The 13,104-nt window shown below is 45.7% G+C and overlaps 1 protein-coding gene across 2 annotated transcripts in view; it reads left to right on the top strand.

Moving 5' to 3' along the window:
- Nucleotides 1–240: 240 nt before the first annotated feature.
- TMEM135 (transmembrane protein 135) overlaps nt 241–13,104 on the top strand; it is a 181,100-nt gene continuing 168,236 nt past the window's right edge. Inside the window, exon 1 of one of the 2 annotated variants that reach the window (XM_083796596.1) lies at nt 241–479. In XM_083796596.1, the coding sequence (XP_083652722.1) occupies nt 339–479 (141 nt within the window). In that variant the 5' untranslated portion in view covers nt 241–338. The remainder of the gene's footprint in view (nt 480–13,104) is intronic. The other variant, XM_083796595.1, reaches the window with a different exon arrangement.

Below are 13,104 nucleotides of genomic sequence, written 5' to 3'. Positions count from 1 at the left end.
CCAGGCTTTACACCCCCCCCATACATTTACACCCCCCATACATTTACACCCCCCCATACATTTACACCCCCCCGTACATTCCCCCCCCCCCAGCCCCCCCCAGGCTCTGCCCCCCCCCCGCTCCCCTCCCGCGCCCCGCCCCCCCCTCCCCGGAGGCCGCCGATTGGCTGCGGGCCTCACGCGAGCCCGGCGGGGGGGCGGGGCGTGGAGGGGAGCTGGGGGGGGGGGGGGGGGGGGGGAGCGAGAGCCGCGGCTGCCCGCGAGTAACCCCGGCGGCGGGCAGCGGCCGTGACGCGCTCCCCCCCCCCCCCCCCCCTCCCCTCCGCGGCGTCCCCAAGATGGCGGCGCTGAGCAAATCCATCCCCCACGGCTGCTACGAGATCGGGCACACCTGGCAGCCCCGCTGCTCCCTCGCCGTCCTGCACGTCACGCAGGGGGCGCTGACCGAGTCCCTCCGCATCTACGGCACCCTCTACCTGGTGGGTGACGGCCCCCCCGGGGCTGGGGGGGGGGGAAGAGGGGGTGTAGGGGGGGTGCTGGGATGGGGTTTGGGTGGTCTGCAGGGGGAAGGGAAGGGGGAAGGGAAGGGTAAAGGGAAGGGGAAGTGGTAAAGGGAAGGGAAAGGGGGTAAGGGAAGGGGTAAAGGGGGGAATGGAAGGGTTAAAGGGAAGGGGGGGTAAGGGGAGGGGGTAAAGGAAGAGGTGTAAGGGAAGAGAAGTGGGGTAAGGGAAAGGGGTAAAGGGGTGTTTGGGGAATGTATAGGGATTAAAAGAGTGGGGGGAGTGTGCTTTGGGGGTGTGGGGCGTGTGAGGAGGAGCAGGGAGGGGGGTCTGTGGGATGCTGGAGGAGGTAAGGTAGGGCAGGTGTCGGGGGCAGCAATCAGCTGGGATGAAAAGGGTAAAGAAGGCTGTTTTGGAGGGTCTGGGGGGTGCAGGGTGTAAAGGGGGGGTGTAAAAAGGCTGGTTTGGGGGTCTGGGGGTGCAAAAAAGGCTGTTTTGGGGGTCTGGGGGAGCAGGGTGTAAGGGGGATATAAAAGGCTGTTTTGGGGGCCGGGGATGCAAAGTGTAAAGGGGGGGGTGTAAAAAAGGCTGTTTTGGGGGTCCGAGGATGCAGGCTGTAAATGGGGTGTAAAAAATTGTTTTGGGAGGGGTCTGTGGTGCAGGGTGGAAAAGGTGGTGTAAAAAGGCTGTTTTATGGGGTCTGGGGGTGCAGCTTGCTTCCAGGGTGTAAAGGGGGGGGGTTTGGGGCTGGTGGCAGCAAATGCTGGGGGGGGTGAACCTGGTGTGGTAGGAGCGTGCTGGGTGTCTTCATTGCTTCTCTGTGCTTAGGAGGCCAAGAGCAAAGCCTGCGTGTGGTTCTGTCGGTGCCACCTTGGAAATAGAGTCTGGATAATCAGTGCCTTAGGATCGAGCGAGGTTCCACTGCGTAATAAAGAGGCAAGGCTAAAAACACATACTAAGGCTGGAGGAGTTAGAGAGTACCCCGCAGGTGAGGTGTTTTAGTCTGTGCGCGCAGTTAGACTCGGTTATATCACCTCAGTCGTGGCTGGCTTGCTTCCAGCAAGTTAGGGTGTAGGTAGGGGACTGGGATCTGTTTGCATCCATCTGTGTAAACGTATCCTGAAAGCTCATCTCAGCTGGGATTGCTGCAGGTAAGCACTTCCTGCTGTCCCCACCTTTGTGTTTCTCCTGTAACGGTGCTCAGGGGGTTGAGCAGGGAGCTGGCTGCAAACGAAGCCTAAAATACAGAAAAACAGGTCAGTGAGTCTGTACTTTCCACTCTGTACCAGTGCTGGTGCAATAAAACGATCAAGACGTGAAATACACGGGAAAGAATGGGATTGCAGCAGTCCTGGCGTAATGAGTTTAAGCGTACCTTTGACTGAAAATTGTGGCAATATCGAATGCCACGCGAAGAAAAGTGAACGATTGTTTGGTAGCAGTGTGGACCTGTGCAGTTGCCCTGTCTGGCAGTGAAGGTTTGCACACCGAGCTGGCACAAACAGAAGTGGCAGCTGTTTGTGTGAGGGCACGGTGGGCTGGCTCAGGATACGAATACAGAGAAGGATGTTCCCTCTTCTCCACCTCCCTGCTGTGACCCAGTAATTTTTCCCTTGGATCTGCTTTCTAATCCAGTTTGCCGTGCAGAAACGTGAACACTTGTTGTACCTGTAGAGAGTGGGCCTGATGTGAGGCGTGAGGTGTGGTGATCTGTCAGGTCTGGCTAAGGAAAAAGCAGCTTAAACAGCTCCCTGGTTAAATCAGAGTTCTTCAACCTTGTAAGTAAGTCCTGCTCGTAGCTATGTCACAGCTCCTGCAGTTGTAGGTTTGGTGGAAAGCTCCCCCTTTTTTCTTTGAAAAGGAAAACAAACCCCCAAATCCCCATTTTTTTCCCATTCTGTATGACTTTGTGGACCCACAAACGTCTTGTCACAAATCCAAGGTAGGGTGGGAACCTTTCCAACCGGTGTCATGCAAGATGCAAAATGACTGCACCAGCTTTTTACGCTCCCTTATTGACAGTGTTTAATTTTCTGAAGTCTTTGTTAATGATGTTTAACCTACCAGAGTAATCTAAACCTGAGCTGCTCTGAAATCTCAGTTACCTAAAGAGGGAGGAAGCCCTCACCTTCCTGTGCTCCCAGGCACGTAATTGTATTCCCTCCTTCGTGTGGTCTCGGACTTGATCATCGCCCTCCGTGAGCAGGTTTGTTCACTAACCCAGGAGGAGGTTACTGCCCTGCTTTTAGCTGAATTTTCAACTACATTAATGAATTGAATCGACTCTTTATGAAGTTTTATAGAGCACCAGAGCCAGCAGAAGGTGAAGAGTGAAAGGGTGCAGTAGGGGCTGCAGAGGGTGAAGGGGAGGCCTTGCACACTAAGTAGCTTGGCAGGGAAGGAGCTCTCCTGAGTTATGAACCATCACTAAGTAATTCTTTGTCAGACTTAAAGCTGTATTTGAAATCCTTGTATTTGCAAATGAAACGTCACAGTCGCACAGCACAAACATTCAGTCCTACATTCTTAGAGTCATGTTATGGGATGAATTTAAGTTATTTTATTTCTCTAGTCATATCCGTGGATGTTCAGAATGTTGCTAGTTCTACTTAGTCTCCATCTGACAGCACAGCATCAAAAATTGCACTTTTTTTTTTCTGTCGAGCCTGTAAAATAGCTTCTGCTTGTTTGTTCCTCCTGTTGCCACATGCTAATAACAAAGAAAGGTAGATGAAAGAGTTGGTGTGGAAAGGAAGTAGGTTGAGTAGAGGAGAAGTTGCCAGAGGTCACTCTGGGAGAGAAGTGCGTGTGGTTAGGGACGGTTATAATCCAGAGCCCAAACTCGTAACATCTGCACCCTGTGTCTCTGGCGTTTTGCTGCTCTTCAGTCATTGGGACACCAATGGAGCCATGCTTAAGCGGTGCTAGTGCTTGGTGTGTAACACGATGGCTTTCAGTAAATAGCTAGAAAGAGTCTTTGCTATGAAATAGTGCTGCGTGGTGGTGGTTTTTTAATAACAGTATTTAAGTATTTTTTTTGGTTGCAAAAATAAATCTTCAGATAATCATACTTTCACTGTCTATATTTTGCTCCAGTACTGGTTGATTGGTTTAGCAAATGTAGCTTTTATATCTAAATTGAAATGTCACTCCCCAAAAGTATACTTAGCAGTCAGATAGTAATTAGTAGATGCAGTGAGCGACCCTTTGTTATTTTTTCCAGATGCTTAGGTCTGTTTGAGAAACTTCAGTAATATGTTTGGTGTTGGAGGGAAAGACAATAAAATAAATTTCCCTCCCTGGAAGGGTTGATATAAGGGGCAGAGGTGGCAACTGAGGTGGAAGAAAGCGGTGAGAAATGCTCCATGTGAAATATTTCCATATGGTACTTAGCACTAGAGAAGTTATAGAGTAGTGTTTGAAATACTCGCAGTGCCGTATTCAATTTTAATAAACGCTTTCAGTGTTACAGTGAGGGTTTCATAATGTACTCAAGTAATACGTAATTAATGACAAACGGTGTCTTCTATGCTGTGTTGTTAATTGCATTATAATTAAAATAAATAGGGATTGATTTCTATGAGGATTTTGTTTTTAGAGAGAATTCTGTAGGGAAAAAGTACAAGGGCTTCTGTTGCGTGTTACACTTCTTTACATTCTAGGCTAGAAAACTATAATGCAATTTTCTTTTGAACTGACAGTTTATGCTTTCAATTTTCAGCACTTCAACTCCCTTTTCTGTTTTAGGGATGTTTCTGTGTGAGAAAAGTTATGCTAAGGTAGCTTCCCATGCAGTGCATCTCCCTTGGTGGCTCTCGTAACCTCTTGTCCTGACAAAGTATTTATGAGAATAAAGTTCTTGTAATTGCGGTGACGTTTTTTGGGACCGAGTAGTTGTATTAATTCTGTCCCTTTCGTTTTCAGAGCATCTTAAGGAGTACTCCTTCCCCTAGTACCATGGATTTGGCCACTCTCCAAAGAGATCAGAAGACAGCGTGTGTTTATGTTGTGTTTAGGGTGTGTAGGCTGTGTGTATAAACACCGCTGTACCTCTACCCACCCTATCTGTCCATCAGTAACACACACCTGTGGAAACATCCGTGTCTCCATTATTCCTTAATACGCGAGGGCTTATCTATTAGCTATACCAGTACTTCGTTAAATGCCATCCTTTGGGGAAAAGGATCTTCCTAGTGTTTATACGCTGGGTAATGTGGGTTTTATTGGGGTGGAGTTGTACATCCGGCTGGTGGCTCTGCTCGGTTTGAAGCACCCCAGGTAACTCGTAAAATCTTTTAGATCCAGAGATACCTGGATGCTTGAGCAACCTGAAATGGCTTCCTGAAAAATGACAGTGGTGTCCCACTGCTCCTCAGATCCCTGGACTTTGGCTCAAGTGGAGCAGTGCCTGGATAAGGGTCATTTTTGAAAACGTCAATCCACTAAGGTGTTGAGCTGTGGATTCCTTTGGAATAGGTTTCTGCTCCTTGCTTATGCCTTTTGCATGTTGTGTCAGTGCAAAAAAATCAAGTCCTGGGTTTATAGGTAATATTCTGACATCTTATTGTGCGTTTGGAGAAAAAGTTGTTATATTTTTTTTTTGAGTCATTAAACTTCTGAAGTGTCTTGAAAATAACCTGAAAGCTTTTAGGTTTATAGACCACTTGAGTAAAGCTGCAGATGGAATGAGAGGGTAAGAAGCTGGTAGCTGAAGAATTTGGAGATTGCGATGGGTATGCGGCCTCACTAACATTTTGGCCATGTTTCCTGATGTGGAGTGGCTGGCAGGAATGCGTCTTTCATAACCAAGGCTGCTTGCATTTCCCAAACCAAGCGTCCCTGTGCGTGGGTCTTCTGAGAGGCCTGCTTTTGTATGTATTTACAGTTATGAAATCCACCAAATCGATTACTGCAGCCGCTTTCAGTCATGATCTTGTGTCTTAGCTGCTCGTGCCTTCTCACACCCAAAGGCGAGAGATGCCTTTTGTACGTTGGCTAAATAACTGGACATCCAGGTGAACTCGTGGGAGAGCAGAGTTCTGAGTCTTCCTCAGCCCATACAATGCAAACTCCCATCTTCTGTAGGATTGTTGTGACCAGCAGGTCGGGGACAAATGTGTGGTGTTTCTCTTCAGTCCTTATTTTGGAGCTGTGCTATACAGTAGAAGAGAACACAAACTTTGAGGGCTCAAAGAGAGTAAGATGCCACAGGTGCTGCATATTGATACACTACTCACCAGAAAGGTTCTGAAGCTTTGTCCTTAGTAGTTATAGTATTTATTGAGGCTCCCAGGTGAAAACACTACGAGGGGGAAAAGAAAAAGTTAAAAATTGCTGTCTCAAAAAATAAAAGACAAACAACCACCAATAAATATAATTATGCTTATTTAAAACTGCCTGCCTTAATGTCTTTAAAAAATGTTGCTGTAAAAGGCCTTCATCGAAAGTTGATGTATTCTCTCTTTGTGTCCATTTTAGATTAGACAATGCTAAAAAAAAAAAAAAAAAAAAACCAACAAAACACCGATTTGGAGGTGTGATCTTATATTATCAGAGTTGAAGAATTTGGGCTTTCCTAGGAATTCTGAGTGTAGAGTATGACTTCACGGTTAGGTTGTATAAAGCTGGGGGATGAAGGGCCCAGAAATGAGTGGCTGAAATACCAGGTCTGAAGCGTTGGCTTCTGTTGCCTTTGATTTCCATTGACCTCACATGGGAAATCTGCCATTCGTGACACGCGTTAGGGCAAAGTCCTCTGTTTCCTGAGGGTTTGAATGGTTTTGGCACTTGTTTGATGGTGGTACATGTTTTCTAGTGGATGAAAGTGCTTGGTCAGTGATAGGAAGTCTTTGTTGTGTATCTGAGGTAATCAGATATGATGGTGATGCTTCCTCTACTACAGTAAAAATTGTCTGATTGCTGCTTTGCTGTAAAGCTCATTCTTCTGACTTCTTGCCAAGTCATGTGTGTCCTTCACCTCTTCGTTTTCCTGCTCTGGTCATCTGTCCCTGCTTAATTTAAGGCAGGATCCTTCCCCCCCTTTTCTGACCTGACCTCCCCGGTGTCCTGCCCAGCACCAGCTCCCTCTGCCTTACATCTCCTGCCCTTCCTCTGCCCAAAACAAATTGCTGGGGAACGGCTCCAGCTGTGGCCCTGCAGTGGTCCACCCTCACGATCAGTGCAGCTCTGGCTCCAAATACCTGTCTCTGAGACAGATCTACTGGCGCAGGAGGGAGGAGCACTGGACCCAGAGCAGGGTGGATGCCAGTGGGTCCATTTGCCTTGTCCTCTGGGCTGGGGGCTTGCTCAGCCATTATTTAGCAGAATAGGTATATCCTGAGCCTGCCGTTCCACTGTATTTTTAATGGTCCTTGGGGCTTGCTGTATTTTATTGATTTCTTTCAATTCATTTTGTCTTGTACATTCTTCATAATTATTTTGGTCTTGCTTTTCATACTCATTTCACATTGATTTTGGTCTAATTTTTGGTATTTTTCATGCTCATGCCATGGCTGTTTCCTATTGTACTTGTAATAGCCTTCATAGCATCACAGAATGGTTTGGGCTGGAAGGGACCTTAAAGCCCACCCAGCTCCACCTCCCTGCCATGGGCAGGGACACCTCCCACCAGCCCAGGTTGCCCAAAGCCCCATCCAGCCTGGCCTTGAGCACCTCCAGGGATGGGGCATCCACAGCTTCTCTGGGCAGCCTGTGCCAGGGCCTCACCACCCTCTGAGTAAAGAATTTCTCCATATTTCTAATCTAAACCTACCCTCTTTTAGTTTAAAGCCATTCCCCCTTGTCCTATCACTGCACCCCCTGACAAAGAGTCCCTCCCCAGCCTTCCTGTAGCCCCCTTTAGGTACTGGCAGGCCGCTGTAGGGTCTCCCCGGAGCCTTCTCTTCTCCAGGCTGAAAAACCCCAACTCCCTCAGCCTGTCTTCACAGGAGAGGTGCTCCAGCCCTCTGATCATCTTTGTGGCCCTCCTCAGGGCTTGTTCTAATACTTCCACATCCTCCTTATTCTGGGGGCCCCAGGGCTGAATACAGCACTCTTACCTCAGTTTCTTAAATGCCAATTGATTTTTTTGTCTTACCATTTCAAATTTGTTCTCCTACTTACCATTCCAGTGCTGATAGCTTCCTTTGTCTCTGTTTGACCCCTGTGTATCGCTATTCTTTTTCTTAGGCTTATTTATTTTATCTATCTTATTTATTCTGTAAACTCCCTAGGGCAGTGTTTTATACAATAGCATTAAATATACGTGTTATCAGCAAGCATACGAGAATAAATCGTTTTCCTTTCTATGTAAACACGGGAGGGCTCTTTGTACTGCTAAGAGCATGGGCCAGGTAGTCTTGCACGTGGACGCTGGCAGGTCTCTTCACTGATTAGTCACCGGTCAACATCAGGCCACGACAAGAATGAACCTATTTAGCTAATGAATGATTTTCAAAACTGCTGGATGGAAGACAGCATCACCAGCCAAAGATCAAGGTGAGACCGAATCAAGTGGGAGTGGAGTCACGGCGCTTTCCTGGCCGTGTTTACATCCCTGTGGGTTAAGGCCAGAGAGCAACCCCAAGGCCGGACGGTGCCCGTGGTGCTTCAGCCTTGCTTCCCTTGTGGTGTCTCGGAGGGAGAGCTCCTTGGGTTCATCTCGAGCCCAGTCTGGGAGTTAGCATGCACCAAACAGCCATGTCTTACCTGGCTCTGTAGGCACAGTCACCGTGTGGCATCTTCCTGAGGTGTGTGAGAGGGCTGCTGGCCAGATGGTGTTCTAAATTAGTGCAGAATTCCTGCATATGTTAAAATGCAATTAGTTTGTTGTTATTATTTGTGCTGTGAACCATTGCACGCTTGGAAGGCGCGCTCCTTCTCTGGAGATATTCAAGGCCTGTCTGGACGCCTACCTGGGCAACCTGCCCTAGGGAACCTGCTTTGGCAGGGGGGTTGGACCCGATGATCTCCTGAGGTCCCTTCCAACCCCTACAATTCTGTGATTCTGTGAGATTCTGTGAAGTAAGGTGGGGAGGCTGAGAAGGATGTTAGCATTACCTGTGATTGTGCTTCTGTATGCCAGCTTGGGTCTCTGGGGTGGGCCATTAGGAAACGTGACGTGTTTCTGTCAGGGAGGGTTGTGGAGTCGCTGTGGTTGCGTTGTGCTGGGACATCTGGTCGTCTTAGGGCTGTGCTGTCTCCCATACCTCCGGGCTGTGCTCTGAATGACCTACAGGTCAGCGTGTTCCTGCCTTTAGCTTCTTCTGCACGCCAGTTTAATGAGGACTAAAGTTGGCTTAAGTGTTACTAAAGAAAGAACCCGGTTGCAACATCTTCATTCCTGGCTGCGCCCGTTCTGGCCTGTTGGGGTGGCTTTCAGGACAGACCAGTAACATCGTCTCATAAAGAGAAAATAAAGAAAACCAGTCCTTTGGTGAGATGTTTATGTTTCAAAGGGGCAGAGTTTGAGAATTTCAAAAGAATCAGTTAAGTTCTTCAGTGCAGCTGAATTCATTATGCTGAAAGGTGCGAGGAGCAGCCTGGAGCCTGCATCTCAGTAGTGGTGAAAACCAGGGAAAGCCCAGCCTCGACTGACCGAACAGATCTCAGCAAAGGCAGTGCGAGCACTGGGAGCCAGCAAACGTGCTTAAAGGGCTGCTTATAAAGCAAACGTAAGTCTGTTCTCTAAAGCTGGTACAGCTGAGTGCAGGAATTCAAGGTAAGAAGTAAGTTACTGAAAATTGTACCGAGTCAGGCATTTCAAAGAGAATGAAGGATCAGCCCTTACTTTTTATTTTTTTAAAGTATAAGGGAAACAAGTGGCAAAGACAGGCCTCCGTGGAATGAGAATGATGCCAGGACTGAAGGTAATTTAGATGTCATTCAAAGAGTACATGAGTGTTCCTATCTGTTTCTTTTTTTAGTTGGGTGGATGGCACGGAAAGTTTAAAAAACAAAACAAAAAGCAAACAACCAAAACCAAACACGAGAAAACAACCCAACCCCCTAATGGTAATCCTCATATAACATCTCTCAAGGGACAGAGGACATCAGAGGAGAGAGCAGCAGAGCGCAGTCTTTCTCGGAGTATTGCAGGAGCTGACTTAGGAAATAAAAACATCTGGAAGTGAGGTTTTGTAATCTGTGAAATCAGGGCGGGACCAGCTAATTGAAGAACGGCAAATTTGAATGTTTAGGAGGAGGCATGTGAAACAAGTTGCTGATTTGGACAACAGTGTCTTTCAAAACGCAAATGTTACCTGAGGGTGTTTTGAGTTTGTTAATTCAAAAATTAATTAAAAATCATTTTTAATGCAAGGGATTAATGTCCTTGTAAAATTAAGAAAAAATAACAAAAACATATAAGAGAACATATAATTAACATACATTTAAATGTTAGGTGTACAAATATTTGAATATAATTTAGAAAGATATCTGATGGTCTGTAGTTCTGCCTGTCACTTGAGTGATAGAAGGGATTTTCTTCACTAGTTTAAATACTGAGGATAGCTTTGCTTTTAGTTTTTTCCCTGCAGCTCCCTGAGGAGGGAAGCGCCGAGGGAGGTGCTGCTCTCTCCTCCCTGGGACCGATGGCTGGATGCATGGGGACGGCACAGAGCTGCACCAGGGGAGGGTCAGCCTGGGCATGAGAGAAAATTCCTGTGCTGTGGGGGTGGTCAGACGCTGGGACAGGCTTCCTAGCAAGGTGGTTGGTGCCCCGTGTCTGTCAGTGTTCAGGAGGCATTTGGACAGTGCCCTCAGGAACGTGCCTTAGCTTTTGGTTAGCCCTGAAGTCAGGCAGGTGGGCGAGATGTTGGACAGCATTATTGGTCATCTCTAAATTTGCATTTTAAATGTGCCCAAACCTCATAGATAGCCACTTCATGAAAGTCATTGAGTTTTGGAGTCTTGGAGATTTGGCTAGGTGTCAGAATACTTCTGTAGCTCATATTTTATTTTTTTATTTTTAAACATTTGTTATAATCTACTTGATTTTAGTTGCTGTTCTGAAAGAACGAGAGAAATGATGATGCTTTTTCAGTTTCCATCAGTCAGTGTTGTTTGTGTGGGCTAATTTCACTTTGAAGGGGTACCGTTCTTAAAGTTTGTACAAGCTTAGAAAATGGGGGCATGATGGAGGAAGGAGAAAAAAAAATTGTGCTCAGTACAGCAGAGTTGGTGCAAGTTGTGTGTTTTATTGGCCTGCTGCATAACCCATCAGCTTGGGTATATTGGTCAGCCTGTTAGCAGGTGCATTACGCCAAGGCAATGCCTCTTGGAGAGTCTGTAGCTAAAGGACATAGGTGAAAACTGAGGATACCAGAGGGGTATGTTCATGACTTTTTGTGTTCTAGTAGAGGGGTGGCCCCTTCTTCTAAATCCATTGTCACATAGTATATTGTACATAAAGGTACAAAAAAAAAGTTGTTTCTTTCTACCCTCATTTCCCTTCACACAAAAACCGTCATAGAGATACAGTAGCTTGTATCCCCTGCTTTTTCCACCAGTGCTAAAATTACAGAATCACAGAATCATCTAGGTTGGAAGAAACCTCCAAGATCACCTAGTCTAACCTCTTACCTAACACTAATGAATTAATTCATTTAAAAAAAAATGCTACAAAAGTTTTTCATCTATATGAAAGTTTTCTATCTAGCTACATATTTCAAGATTGCAGTGGCCGAAGTGGCGTAGTGAGAGCTAAATCAGAGCTTGTTTTAAACTTTAGGGAAACTGGGGTGATTAGTGTTGAAGAGTAACTGTGTTTGGTTTACAGAATGAGGAAGGAGGAATCTTGCAGTCTGGGCTAGGTGCATAAAACATAATCAGCTGTTTAGGGAATCCTTACGGTGCTTGTGTATTCAAGGATTTTGGAGGACAGGTAATTGTGTCTTGCTGTGATCTATTACTCCTGCTGTTCCCTTCATTTATAGGTAGTGTAGGTATGGGATTACCTTCAAAAGTCTTCTAATATTGCTAAAGACCTGCATTGCAATATCTGAATTTTGCGTTTCAAGTTTTGACTAATTGTGTGCAGAAACGAGGAAAGGAGTTGTTTTTCTTACAAACAAGCTTTCTGTTTTCAGTGTTTCCACAGGTGGGTACTGGGACACTGCAAAGTACTGGATCAGTCTTGCAGGTAGAAAGAAAACATTTCCCACATGCCTGACTTAACTTACTCAAGAGGCTCTACCTGATGATATTCACAGCATCAAACTAATTGTTTTGGCTGGGGCCAGAAATATTTACTCTGGAGGTAAGGCTGGCAGGTCTGGCTCCCTTTGCCTTCTTTCCAGTGTGTGTGTAGGGCACAGAGGGCACAGGAGTCATGCAACGAGAAGCGGGGCATATTTCATCAAGGCATTTCTTAATGCTGTGCAGGTCTTAGTCATCTTGTCTGACTGTGAAAGCAACAGTTCAGTTGTCTGAGGACTGAAGCATTGTGATCGATCTGGATTTCACCCAGATTCACGTGTGCATACCCTTATACTTGTAGTATCCAGTGATACACATACTAGGTAGCGTAATAGGCTCTGCCGGGGTTCAGTTGCCAAGTTAAACTTATGCAGAGATGCAACAAATGCAGCAACATAATGATAATTAATCTATACGCACTTATGCTTCTAATTCTTTACTTTTGTTGCCGTGAGGTTTTTTACTTCCTTCAAATTTCAGCTTACGGTTCTATATGAGTTACTCAGCTGTCATTTAAATAACAAATGTCTACCCGTGTATGCAGGACAGGCTTGAATTTTTGTCTTTAGGGTTTGCAATTCACTGGAAAAGTAACAGTAGATGTTTAAAACGGTATGTTGTGATATTTGAATTCTTCTGATTTCTTAATATTTGAATATATCTGATTTTTTTCTTTAGAATTCAGTCTGTTACTTTCAGTTTTTTTCCCTCGAACTTTCTCTCTGTTATATTGTACTTCCAGCCCTGCTGTTCTGTGTTTTTAATCATGAAATATCAGGGCTTCTTTTTGCTTCATCCTTCTTCAGCAGCATGTCTGTATTTTCTGCAGTCTGTGTTGCTATGAAGGGAGATCAAGAGCTGTAACTTGTGGATGCAAATAGAAGGAAACTGCGAAGTCCTGAAATCTTTGGACATTCTTAGGCCATCTGCCTTGTGGCAGTACGTGATTAGTTTTAAATTCCCTTTTGCTCTTAGTCGTTGTGCACTTGTGCATCTAGAAGAGTATTTCTTATATACTCTATATACTTATATACAGTGGAAAAGCTGGGATTTATTGGTTAACCCTTAGGAAGCTGAGAGTACAAAAACATTAGGAAATCTGGGCTCCTTCTATCTATAGAGCCTCCCCTGCTTTGGAGAGAAGAAAGGGGAGTGAAACTGCAGGAAGGGCGATAAAGCAGGCAATGAAGACTGCATCTGCAAACCGTGATACTACTTAAAATTTCTTTAGTGCCTAAAAATTAATAGTGTAAAAAAATCCGTAAGTTGTGGTGAGAGGATGTCAGTTCTAGTTTCTGAAATCTGGGTTTTCTTTATTGATTTTCAGAATTCTGGCAAATTAGGTGACAAGAAGTGGTTATGTTCTGCTATGACACAAATGCTTAATGCCTACTAGGGTTGAATTTTT

Source organism: Anser anser (genome assembly GCF_964211835.1).
Source record: "Anser anser genome assembly, chromosome: 1".
Lineage (NCBI taxonomy): Eukaryota > Metazoa > Chordata > Aves > Anseriformes > Anatidae > Anser > Anser anser.
Note: the sequence above shows the minus strand (reverse complement) of the source record. Positions and strands in the feature narration are given on the sequence as shown.